Source organism: Phaenicophaeus curvirostris, chromosome 1, assembly GCF_032191515.1.
Source record: "Phaenicophaeus curvirostris isolate KB17595 chromosome 1, BPBGC_Pcur_1.0, whole genome shotgun sequence".
NCBI classification, from domain to species: Eukaryota; Metazoa; Chordata; class Aves; order Cuculiformes; family Cuculidae; genus Phaenicophaeus; species Phaenicophaeus curvirostris.
This window is the reverse complement of record NC_091392.1, coordinates 154,706,395-154,720,003: the sequence shown is the minus strand read 5'-3', so window position 1 is coordinate 154,720,003 and position 13,609 is coordinate 154,706,395. Positions and strand designations below refer to the sequence as shown.

Genomic DNA, 13,609 nt, shown 5'->3' with positions numbered 1-13,609 from the left:
GCGGCTACAATTTGATACTCAAACTGTTATTCATCTTTCACAATTCTGGATATGTATGTATTCCAGTGTATTTAGCAGGTTGTAGCTAAATGAGATAGGGTGTTCCCAAAACTTATTAGTTTAAGTAAGATTCACTGTACTATACTAAGGCCTAGTGAGAACAGTGTTATTCTGACAATTTTGAATATGATAAATAGCAGTGAATACTAATGCAATAAAAAAAAATCTATTAATAGGATATGTCCTTCCTGTATTTTTGCCTATTATAGACATATTACTTCAGTTTTGGTTCATTCTCAATCTAACCTGTGAATGTAAAAGACTGAATATACTGTTTGTATCTTGAAGTAGCTAACGCTTGTATGCATCACTACAAAGTCCAATTTTTATTCCACAAGAGAATAAAAGGAATGTGGGTTTTCAATCATACAAAGAAAGCTTCTTTATACAAATCTAGATCTCATTAGGCAGGACACTGAGAAGCTGAATTCCTAGATTAATTTGTAGTTGATTACATGCTGAGTGACATGGTTGCCATTGCACAACAATTGATTCTTTGAATTGGAATGCAAACAGCAGAAGTGATCCATAATACAGCTCCTTAAAACAATTTTCTATTTCAAAGCATTCAGAGACAAGCCAATTGTTAGACCATTGTTCACACAAAATTAAGTGCATTTCTGCTACCAGTTTTCTTCTTCCTCCTCACAAGTCATCATAGGGGTTTAATTTTATCTAAATAAAACATTGAATTAGGTACTGACAGCTTCCTCTTCCTTCGATACAATTGGACTGGGCACTAAATTTAAGGTTTTTGCTTTTTTTTTTTATAACAATGAAAAAAAGCGCATATGTCCCCCAAAATTCCCAAGCCATCTTGTATGAGAGATTCTCCTAAATCAGATAGCTAGTTAAAAATCTGATATCCACTGCCATAGGTTAATGCACCATGTCACATCCATATATACGACTAATGAGTTACTACTTCACTGCAAATATAAGGGATTTGCTATTCTCCGATGAAATGATAGAAGAAAGCAAAAGTGTCCAGCCTTCGCAGATCAACCCCTACACTTCTGTGGAGCCCACCAAAGTTAATGAGGCGTTGAGTGAATACTATTGTGACTACTGCATCTGGGCCCTGAAGCCCTCCTTAACTCTCTAGCCTGTCTCTATTATTTATCAGTTATATACATTCTCTTCTTTTTCTTAACTGGGATTAGGAATTAAGGACATCAGAAACTCCTTTTCATTTGCAGAATTTCTACTGCTTGCATGGGGCAGGGGGATGAAACCACCTGTTTTATTTTAGAACTATAGCCAAAGTTATGAGAAGACTGAAAGAAAATAATAAAGAATAAAATAAAATGTATTCTTAAGAGAAACAAGGAGTATAAATGATATATTATAAATAGGAAAACATAATTTGCTTTCCACAGTTTTGCCAGCAGTAATGTAGGTCAGATTTTCTAAAGTAAACATCACAAATCAGTGCCCCAGATCACATTGTTTGTCACATCTATAATTCTTCCAGAAATCTCAGAACTCTCTTTCACTTAATACTTAAAAATGAGTAGAACATTGCTCCTGTTTTGCTTAGAAACCCTAACACAAGCAGTTTTTACCAGCTTATAGCAGTAAGCGATTTAGGTGCAAAATAGGCTTTTGTAGAGAACACCTGCACCATAATGAATACTGTGGTTAGTGTCACTATCCACCTAACTAACTCGAAAAGGCTGTCTTGTTTTCTGTGCCACTGTTATGTGTACTAAATGGATAAGAATTGATAGTATCTCTGAGTTGCATCAACGTGTATGTTTTCACAGTACGTGCTGCGCAGTGCTTCATGAGCAACTGAGGAAGAAAAACTAGCAAAAATACAAATGTAGGCATTTTAATTTTTTTAATTATCTAATTGTTTAGCTTTATGCAAATTTGAACCTTAAATTTAGTTCCAGAAAGCTCTGTACAATGTATAGTCTTTTCCATTTGTTATTCATATTAAGAGGAATCAAAAGCTTTTCATTTAAGCATAAATCCTATTTTAAAAGATACTACACAAAAATGAGGATCATATGTGCTAAATGAAGGGGACTCTGATTAGCCTTTAATAATTTTTGTAAGCTATTTACTGAAAAATAAAACAAAATGGGAAACAGGTTATTGGTTTTTATTTAAATGACTGACAAAAAGGACTATGCGACTGGTGACCTGTTATTCTCAGTTTGTCCCCTTAGCATCACAAAACTGGAAGACACATGGGTTCAGCTTCATGTCCTCTTAATCACTTCTTCCTTCCACCTATGAACCATGTGTAGGTTTGAGGTTTTGGGACATACTGTCATCTTAACATTTTCATATAACTTTTAGAGTTTTTACTTCCAAATATGGAAAAACCATCTATGTTAGCAACAAAAAGGCCATATACCTTCATTGTCATCACAGAAATGCGAATAAACCATTTTCACTCTCAAGAGATAGAAAAGCATCAGTGATCCTGCACTGTAATATGTATTTTGAGGTTGGAAGGCGAAGTTTATTTTAAGAAGAGGAGGGTAAAACTCAGAAAATAATTTACCATCTCATTTCTAGCTGTTTAATATTTTTGCAGAAATTATGCCAGTAACTTACGTGCAAACGAAATACTCAAGTATTTAACATATTTTTGGCACTTGCTGTCAGTTAGAGGGTGCTCAAGACAATACAATGTGATAAGCCACATCGCAAACAACAAATATGATGTAAGATTTCCTGTCAAGGAAGAATATCTTTGTACAGCACATCAGTCTAATACTCTCTTATAATGCCTTGCCAAAGATGGAATTTGTCCAAAGGATTAATTTAAAAAAGACAGTAATGTTGTATTCATTCCAGAAATAAAACAAAAGAAGTACTGAACACATCAAATATGAAAGGGAGAGCCAAGAAATCACTAGAGAAAAAAATAACACGATCAAAATACTGAGCTATTCTGTATCTGCAGGGTTATTCTACACTTGGAAGGAACTAAAAAGTTACAAAGGCAGTAAAAAACAAATCTACAGCAAAGTTAATATTTAGATATGCATTTTTAATACAAAAACCAAACCAAAAGAGAACTTTTGAGGCAATCTCTCCTATTGCAACAAAAATAATAAATAGGCAGTTTAGGAGCAAACAGAGCTGAAAGCAATTCTAAAACCAATGAATGTTGAATAGCAGTTGCACAAAGTGCACTGAAATTTTACTTCCCAATTACCTCTATGGGGTACCTGTTACTGAATGGTCCAAAGTGCAGGATACAATATATCAACAAAAAAAATTTCAGAAGAAAAAGGAAAAAATAATCTTTTGAAAGTGAATTTCAAAAAATGTGCTGCTGAAGAGTGTATCAAAATAAGGCTCTAAGTATCTGAAACTGTTAAATGCTGTACTCTTGCAAATTTACTCATTCCACAAGATAGAATTTCATGTCAGTCATCAACAGAGTAATCCGAATGCGTAATTCGCTAAATTTATACAGCAGTTTGAACTGCTGTAAGAGACAGAGGGATTTTAACTTTTAGATTATTATCATTACACAAATTTTATGTCAGTGATCAAAGAGAAGAACAGCTGCAAGTGCACGTCTTGCACGTGAATAATTTTAAAATATATATCTTTGAATGTGCAAATGATGACTCAGGTAATGTATTACATCACCATTCCCAAGATGTACTTGAACATCTTATACCGAAAAAACATGTATTATTTTGCCCATGCTGTGGTACATTGATAAGAGCTTTAAAAACACACAGCTGGAAAGTTTAGTCATTAGTATCATAAATCAGTGTCAAAACCAAATCTTACCTCACTATTTTTGTAACTTTTTGAACTATGTAAATGGGTAAATGATAGCAAAGTGAAACACAGTGTTTATCATGCTGTAATAATGGCGAGTAGTAAAGGAAGAATTAGATTGGCATCTGCATTTAATGTCTTATGAAGTCGCGGCCTCTTTCAATTATAAGACGTCAGTGTCACTTCCATTCATGATAGTTTTCAGCCTTTTGAAAGTAAATGTTATTCCACGTATATCAGCTAGAAGTCCAGTGGTATTGCAGTATAAGATGAGGTCCTTTCCAGACAAGTTCAGACTTACCTTTTGCTGCACCTAGAAACAGGAAATCATTTTCTTAATTGAAGCATTTAAATTTGCAGTACAGGCAACAGAGTGACAGTTGCCCCTGAAGATCTCCAGAGAGAGATTTTGTCTGCTAGATTTAGACAGACACATGTAGGGTCATTTTCTATTATGCCAGGATTCCCTAATATTAGGAAGTCATTATTTCACCTGTAAATACAATCTCCAAGTATTCTTTTCAAAAGCAGTATCTTTTCAAGATTGTCTTATGAAAAAAGAAATACATTGAAATGGCCACGATCCAGTTGCCTGTAATCACAGAACCAAATTATCATACTTACTTCCTAACCTTAGTGTTTGCACTTGCAGGAAAGACAAATTAATCATGTTTTTAAATTATAGCAGAAGAAATAAAAATAATTATCATTATTATTGCTGCCATATGCAACTGACTTTGCTTATCATGATTGCCTATTAGAGTGATAGTTGCAGATTGCATACATAAGAGACTTGAAACCATTATTTGCCTACCACAAAGATAAATGAATGAAGAGGAGCCCATCAGTTAAAGCTCTCCAAAACACCAGTCTGTACAAGTAAGGGTTTTTTTACAAAAGAAGGTGACTTTGTCAATCCATTTTCAGCTCTGACTGGTTCAGCAGAGTTCCTGTTAGTTCCTCTAATTGCACTTTGTTGCTGTGAATATGAACCTGGGGAGTCCAGAGCACAGATTATAGCGGTCAGGGTCCAATGGAATCAAAAAGTGCTATTGATTTTTGGTAAATCCACTATTTACAGAAAAAGAAGGAGGATTATTGTGAGCCTCTTACAAAGAAGAAGTTCCCAGAAACCATAGCCTGCTGGGAAGAGATAGTCTCCCTTTTGCTACAAGTTTGGTTTCAATGGTTTGAAGTTTTTAATAGAATAGGACCTAGAAAACAGAGTATGTTAAAGCATTGTATGTTTACATACTTTAAAACCAATTTTTTGCTTTGGATTTTTCTGCATATCTACCTTGCAAGAAAAGAGGAGACGCTAGGAGACATCTATTTTTTTCATGACAGTCAGAATGTTTTTTTCAGCTGTTTTCTTATGTACATGTTAAAGATAAGCAGGAAGGAATCTGTAAGATATGGGTTCTTCTTGTGCTACTTGATAATATTCAGTCATTTTTATAATAAATAAGTACAGTCTGATTTTCTGAAAGCTCACTGGACCCTCCCTCTATATCACAGAATATTCACTTCCTTCTCACCCTCATTCTGTGATTCTTGAAAGTCAGAAGGAAAATTTAGTGTAAATGGTGAGGAAAGGGTTCATCTGCTTTGATGACAAAGAGGAAAGGTTTCAGAAAACACTGAAGCTTTCTAAAAGAGTTTTTCTACCCTGATTTTACTAGAAATAATTACTTTTTCTGGTCTGGCAGGACAAATTGTAATCAAGATATACTTCTCCATCTGGCTTAAACTATGTATTCTAAACGCAAAACCAGTCATCCTCTGCAAATTAGTCCTATAGTTCAATCACCTTTTTTCAACCTTTAGAAAACAACATATAATCATAATATGAGATTATTTTTTAAGAGATCCCCAAATATTTGTATGGATTTTCGAAAGGTCCTGTGTGTTTGAACTGTACCTAAGATTTTGGAAATAAAACCAGTAATTTCAGAGAAAGTAAGATCCAACCAAACAAAAAAGATTACCCTAAGTATTTAAACCCAACTCAGATACCAGCAAGAGCAAAAGGTTTCCTAATCAAGTAGACTTTAAGCTTTTCTTTGGTTTAATGATCATGTGGTCCAACAAAACATTTGCAAAAGCAGGAAGTGGCAGTGTAAGAAGATCCAGTGTACACACTACGTATTTCTCCTTAGAAAATTATGTCTTTCTAGCTTTTGTGTTTAGACTGACAGCCTCTTGGAAAGGGCTCAGAAATATGACATAACTGAAATCCTTCAGACTAGACACCAGGCTGGAGGTGTCTACAATGTAGATGCCAACATCTGGGCAGTCTACTCAAACTCCTTTTACATTGTGCAGGGCCAAAGAGTTATCGTTCCTATCCTGAAGCATATATTTACATATATACAAATGAAAAGCTTTCTAAGGTCCTTGACTAGATATACGTATAACAGAAGATAAAACTTCTACAGGCAGGTGGTCTGATTAAAGAACTGAATTCTACCACTGCTGCAAACAAATGACACAGGCTATCACTGATTAAATTCCATTTCAGTACATTTCACTATTTTCACTGTGAGAAGTACCAGAAGCAAAGCTTCCTGTTCTCAGTATTTACAAAGTGGTAGAGACTATTCAGTCCTGAAGGCCTTGGTACCATCACAGGCTGTACAAACAAAAGAAAATTAGGCTATATTTACCACTAATACACAGAGCTTTGATTGTGGTTGAAAGTGAAGGACCATATCCTATCATGACATCATGGGACAGAGAGAAATAATTCTTCAATGTCCTGCATCTTGAAATGTTTAAAAGCTGATTTGAAAAGCTAAATAAACTTGAATTATCACTAATTTCCTTTCTCATAATATAGAAAGTACCACACACAACTAAATACAAAAATATACTTGTTTAGCAAGCAAGGTTACAGCAACATCAAATTTATAAAAAATACATATAGTTGCCTACACAAATAGCAAGCTATGTATTACCCTGCCAATCTCTGTCACCTTAAAGATAAATTAAAGTATGTAAACTTCTACAGATTTCAGGAATGATTAGTTCTGAAAAATCAGGACAAATACAATTTTTTCTGTTATTTAAATTTCTGTAGTGCAGTAATTCTGCTTGGATAGAGTGCTAGACTTAAGTATGATTCTGTCTGAGACAGCACCACCATTAAGTTCTCCTTATTTAATTTGTCCATCGTAAGCTTAATATGTGATTCATACTTTTCATATAAAAAAGGATAAAAAGATGACCTTTTACATATGAATCTCTAATTTACACTCTCCATCTTCCTTTCCCAATCAGCAAATGTTAGAGAGGAAAGCTTTCTGTGCAATTTCTTCAGTCTTTTTATTTTAGGAAAAGCAGTTATATGTCAGGTCTCTAAGGAATTTGATGCTCTCTTTATCCCATGACCCTATTTCCACACTCTGAGCTGCAAGAAAGGCAACTGTCCCACAGAAGATAACAGAGTTGGAGGCTAGTAATACTTGTGGTATGTAAATTGTATGTCCCCTCCCTGAGACCCAATCTAGGCTTTTGAGACAAGGGCAAAGGAGCTCTCAAAATTAAATACTTCATACTGCAATTGTTTCATTCCACTCTTAGATCCTCACTCAGGGAGGAAACAGCACAATTCTTAGGTTGTAGAGGAAAACAACACAATAAACTATACAGTGTAGATTTAATATCAAAGAGAAATGGCATTCCTGATAGATGAAAGACCTTGAGACTTACTGAGTAAGGTTTGCAATGCTTTTCTCTGCACAGTAATTTGTAGTTTGTAATTAAGTTATAGCATCTCTTTGGAGGGAAAATCGCATTCATTTTCTCACTATTGTAGTCACCATTTTAATAAAGAAAGACAGACAAAACCATGCTGAAGCTGGAGGGCTACAAAAGATGTTCCTTTTAAGGAGGAAGGAATAATGATTGCCTTTGAGCTTCAATCTGGATGCTACTTCTCCTACTGATGGAAAAGACATTTTTCTGCGCTTTTTTTTCCTATTTCACCAGTCTTTCCTTTGTTGTCAGAGAAGAGCTATTTTTCACAAATAGAGAAACAAGAACCAAGAGAGTTTATCATGAAGCTATCAGTAATGTTAGAATGGCTTGCTTATTTCAACTCCAGAAACCATTTGGGAAACTGCATTTAAAAGCTGCCAAGAAGATGGAAAAACAAAATTAAATCTAGTCCTTAGATGGAGCTAAATGCCAAAGGCAATGAAGAGCAGTCTAATATCTCTTAATTCTCATGTCTGGGGAATGAAGCAGAGAAGGGGACTGGAGACCATAAAGGTGCCAAGCTTGCATGTCCTCCCTAAACAGCCTCTCCTTTGACCACTGCAGATGAGAGGATACTGGGTTAGAAGGGTCGCTGACAAGAAATGCCAGTAGAACATTTCTTATCACTGAGCCTTCAAATCAGAGTGGAAACTGACATTTTTAAACTGAAGTACAGGGTTGTCAGCAAAATAACTTCATTTCAATAGAATCAGTTATTAGTCCTGTAGTCTGGATATCTATGCATACAGGCATTTTATGTAAACAAGATACCTGTAATCCTTTAAATGTATTATAATACTATGATTGCCCAGGGCTGTATTAGAATTGTCTGCCTTGTAAGCCTTAAAATTGGTAATTCAGATACACACATCAGGTAATGAACACTAATTCCTTTCAAAAGCACATTATTCTTGTTCAAACCTCCTAGATTTTCTGTCTGGCATCTAAACAAAAAAACTTCACAGCAACACTACTTAAGAAAAAACCTTGATTAAGTAAAGAGGGAAGAGGAAAATTATGTTTTATTGTTTTAAAACATATGCAGCCAGTTAATATCCCTAAACTACACTATTTGTACTTCTGTATGTTTACTGCAACGTTGAGCTGTGGTGCTCACAGGTAGAGATGGCTCAGTTGCCAGAGTCTTACTTCCTACACTCATCTAACCTATGCAAACCTTTTAACTAAATTATTTTTAATAATTGAAGTGAGACAGAGTACTGTTTTGGTGTTGATGTACATTGAAAGGTTGCTTGAATTAACAATTAACTTTCAACATACAATAAATTGATAGCTTCATTACTAGTGGTCTTTAGCACTATGCTAAATCTACAGATATAAAAGCAGCTTACCTGAATAATATGTTTCAGCTTGTCAATGATTTGATTTATTACAGGATCTGTTCCCTTCACTTTCACTTCTGGATTTGCAGACTGAGCTTTGATTCCACTGCCAACCACGCGATGAGTATAGCTAGTTTAATACACAAAAACACACATAGAAGTGGCTTAGAAAGTTATGCTAAACTCATAGTCATTTTGTAGTTCATATTAACTCTTATGACACCAACATTCCACTTTAATGAAATGCTTTATTTTCATGGACATATTTTTCACAGAAAAGAAATACAACATAATTATTACATTCCACAGAATCACAGAATCACAGAATAACCAGGTTGGAAGAGACCCACCGGATCATCGAGTCCAATCGTTCCCATCAAACACTAAACCATATCCCTCAGCACCTCATCCACCCGTGCCTTAAACACCTCCAGGAAAGGTGACTCAACCACCTCCCTGGGCAGCCTGTTCCAGTGCCCAATGACCCTTTCTGTAAAGAATTTTTTCTTAACATCTAGCCTAAACCTCCCCTGGTGGAGCTTGAGGCCATTCCCTCTTGTCCTGTCCCCTGTCACTTGGAAGAAGAGGCCAGCACCCTCCTCTCTACAACCTCCTTTCAGGTAGTTGTAGAGAGCAATGAGGTCTCCCCTCAGCCTCCTCTTCTCCAGGCTAAACAACCCCAGCTCTCTCAGCCGCTCCTCATAAGGCCTATTCTCCAGCCCCTTCACCAGCTTCATTGCTCTTCTCTGGACTCGTTCCAGAGCCTCAACATCCTTCTTATGGTGAAGGGCCCAGAACTGAACACAGGATTCGAGGAGCGATCTCACCAGTGCCGAGTACAGAGGGAGAATAACCTCCCTGGACCTGCTGGTCACGCCGTTTCTGATACAAGCCAAGATGCCATTGGCCTTCTTGGCCACCTGGGCACACTGCTGGCTCATATTCAGTCGCTGTCAACCAACACCCCCAGGTCCCTCTCCTCCAGGCAACTTTCTAGACAGACTTCTCCTAGTCTGTAGCACTGCATAGGGTTGTTGTGCCCCAAGTGCAGGACCCGGCATTTGGCCTTGTTAAACCTCATGCCATTGGACTCAGCCCAGCGGTCCAGCCTGTTCAGATCCCTTTGCAGAGCCTCCCTACCCTCCAGCAGATCGACACTTCCAGCCAGCTTAGTGTCGTCCACAAACTTGCTAAGGGTGCACTCGATGCCTTCATCCAGATCATTGATGAAGACATTGAACAGGGCTGGACCCAGCACTGAGCCCTGATGCTGTATTATTTATTATAGCTTTAATTTTACTAGAAAATTTAATTTAAAAAGTGTTATCTACATTTTAAAGCAAGAAATATTCAGCCCCATGCATGTCTTTTGTGAATGCAAAGTCCATCCTTGATTTTGGTCTTCTTAAATACAGACTAAATGGTCATTGCCTAAATATTCGATACTTCAGGATTTCAAAGGTTTTGTGTATTGTGAATGCACATGCAGATATAATACTTATGACAAAACAACAGACAAATTGTACATAAATTATTTAGCATTATATAACTGATACTTGATAGATAGATAGATACGTAAAAAAGAAGCAACAGAAACCAGATATATAAAGACTGACACAAAAATAATGAGCCCATGCCTGTAACTCCTTTTTATTTAACAAATTAAGTAATTCCACTATGATCACCTTCAAAATAGTTCCCTTCTGAAGTGAAACACAGATGCACACAGTGCTGCCAATGTTCAAAGCAATTCCACAGACCATTTTCTGAAAGACTGTTGAGAATCTGTCAGTTTTGCTTTCACATCTTCTACTAGCAAAAAATAGGTTCTTCTGAGCACCGACTTGACCTTTGGGAAGGGGCAGAAAACTCAGGGAGCCAGGTCTGGTAAATAGGGTGGGTCCTCAAACACAATGATATTTTTATAAGCCAAAAATTGCTTCACAGTCAAAGCATTGTGAGCTGGAGCATGCCATCATTTCCCAACCAAGGGTAAGAAAACATCTATATTTGAACATGCACCCACTCATATTGAGCGAAGCGATCAAGTTGAGCTTTGTTGCATTGTGACAGGTTAGAATATGTTCTAGAACTATCTCTTTATCTCTCCCCTCCCACTCTTGGTTCCCAAGCTTATAGGGTTAGTCTTGCCTTTTTTTTGTGTCAGACCTCATATGCTCATTCAAGAAAGAACTGCTCTAGTAAGTAGAACGTTGTTTCGAGTACATCAAAACTCAAAATGCAGAGACAAAAGAATAACCACCTAGCAGAATTCTATGGCTTATTAAGATGCAATTCTTCATTCAACTTTCCATGTTGTATGTAATACTCGAGTTATGCAAGAAAAACTGAATATTAACCTTCTCATAACAGACATTGTACATTATGCAAAACCACTCCATATGTTTGGTTTTGTCAGAATACTCTACAGTAGGATAGCTCTATATATCTCTGTCTCAAAAATATTTTGCCAGCTGTTGTGCTGTTAAAAGCAGAAAAGAAAGAACCCTATCAGGAATGGAGTAAAGGATTGCTTAATTCCTGCCTATTAGGTCTGCATATGAGCACAGAAAACAGCATAGTCAAATTTGGACAATCTGTTTTATGAAAAACATTGCAGGTCCTCCTAGCTCCACAAAAAAACTTTCATGTATGCTAAACAACAAACACTATTCATTGAAGCAAGGTTGCCACATAACAACAGTATTTTGTCTTTGATCATTATTAAAATAGAACCTTCAGTGACACTGAGGATATGCATAGGGAAGTATACAAGGACCCAGATACCACTCCTAAAATGACATTTGCCATGCTCATAGATATAAATTAACCCTATCATACAAAATTACTCTAAATATACCTTAAGCCCCAGGGAGTACAATTTGCCTTCTATATCTGTGACAAAATTAGTAGCTTCTTTGACATTACAAGAAGATAATTTTTGGGCAACATGTTCTGCAAAATGTTTCAAAAGTGAACTAATTCTTTGGTTTAGTTGTGGTTTAGCAAAATTTTCTCTGACTTTTAAGGTAGCAAAATCCAGCAGTCTTTCATCATTTAAGTCCTTTAAAGCAATCAGTTTCCCACATTAAATACTAAAATTCAAGGCCTTCTATATGGAGCTCTGCATGTGCTATTTAAGGCAAATGTACCCTTTATTTCTTCTGCATGCAATCAAGTTCACTGGAAGCAGATATAATATAAAATTTGAATTCAATTATGTGTCAAGTTACTGTAGCAATGATCACCTAGGATTAGCCACAAGTTAAAGATTTCAGTTTTATTCATCCTTCATTTGAGAAAATAGTCATCTGTATCCACACTGTGCCAGCTAAAGGTAAATACTAAACATAATAAGCTTCTAACTAAAAGCCATTATGGAACCCTTTACTGATTCACTAGCCATTATTACTTGGAAAAGATGTTTATGCTGCACAATCAGGGCAGGAAGGATTAATATACTTAATGTAGCTCAGTGGAACATCGTGGTTGAACTGAGTTTAAAAAAATCTTCATAGCATTATTGATACATTGAATATATGAATGGCTCATATTCTTCATAAAGTGGTATTTTGGTTTATGGCAGACAGCTTTTTGTACTGTCTTGTAGTGATGGGATAAAGCTTTTTATAGGCATCTGCAGCCTGCCTGCTAGAATTAGGGAATGTTTAACACAGCAGTTTGAGCAGGGTCAATGTAGCATCTGGTAGCATCTATGGATAAAATAAATAAATAAATAATCTTCTCCAAGGTTTTCCTCGAAGCTCCTACTTTCCCAGTCATTTTTCTAAATCAAAATAGATAATTCAATATGGAAATCCTTCCTTAATTCCCCTTCCAAGCTGAACAATACTGAACTCACCAGACAGATAATGGGTTTAAGTCAACAAACTAGCTTAATGGAACACAACTATTTCTCTTCATATTATAACACTATAAAAAGAATTTAAAGCTTATGGTTATCTTTTCTATTCAGTGCTCCCCTTTTCTGTTTAACAGCATACAAAACCTGTGTTCTCACTTTCTCTCACTCAGAATTCTTCAATTAACACATTTTCTCAAGTGCTGCAAACCCATCTATTATACATTTACCTGTGAATTGCATAACAATGTGAAAAAATATCTTTTAAAATTATTTTAATTCAATTGACAATACTCATTTATTTTCCATGCTGGAAGACATAAACCATGCAGAGTTTGAGACTTGCCTAGGCTACAATTTTATTAATATAGCTCATCTGGGAATTATCTGGCATTGACTCATTCAAGGCTGGCGAGCATTTTATTTTCAGCTTTTTCCACCACAGAATCCAGACTCTTGTACAGCTGGTATTTACTGTAGGAGTAACTCCCTTCTTCCTCATGAGGGAAAGCTGCTGGGAGAATAATACTGTCTTGTGAGTGGACCACAAAGTCGGAGTTTCAGTCATGTTCCCAGGCCTCTTTAGAGCTGTCATCCTCTACATTTCTCTTCAGGAATCCTGTGGTTCATAAGGAGTAACTGGATATGCTTACCAGTAAAAAAGTGTTAGCAATTAATTTGATTCCCTCTGTCCCACTCCTAGTCATTCTGTTATGGTCATTTTTTTAATATTCTCTCTAAGGCAAAACACATTTTGACTCCCCAGACAGAGGAGTTCTATTATCTAATATTTAAATTTCTTTCCAGGCAATGATTGCTTCTCCTT

General features: G+C 36.1%; 1 protein-coding gene across 2 annotated transcripts in view; it reads right to left on the bottom strand.

Moving 5' to 3' along the window:
• Nucleotides 1-13,609, bottom strand: part of GPC5 (glypican 5) — a 643,004-nt gene that overhangs the window by 418,233 nt on the left and 211,162 nt on the right. For both annotated transcript variants that reach the window (XM_069878636.1, XM_069878646.1), the window contains exon 6: nt 8,931-9,051. In XM_069878636.1, the coding sequence (XP_069734737.1) occupies nt 8,931-9,051 (121 nt within the window). The remainder of the gene's footprint in view (nt 1-8,930; nt 9,052-13,609) is intronic.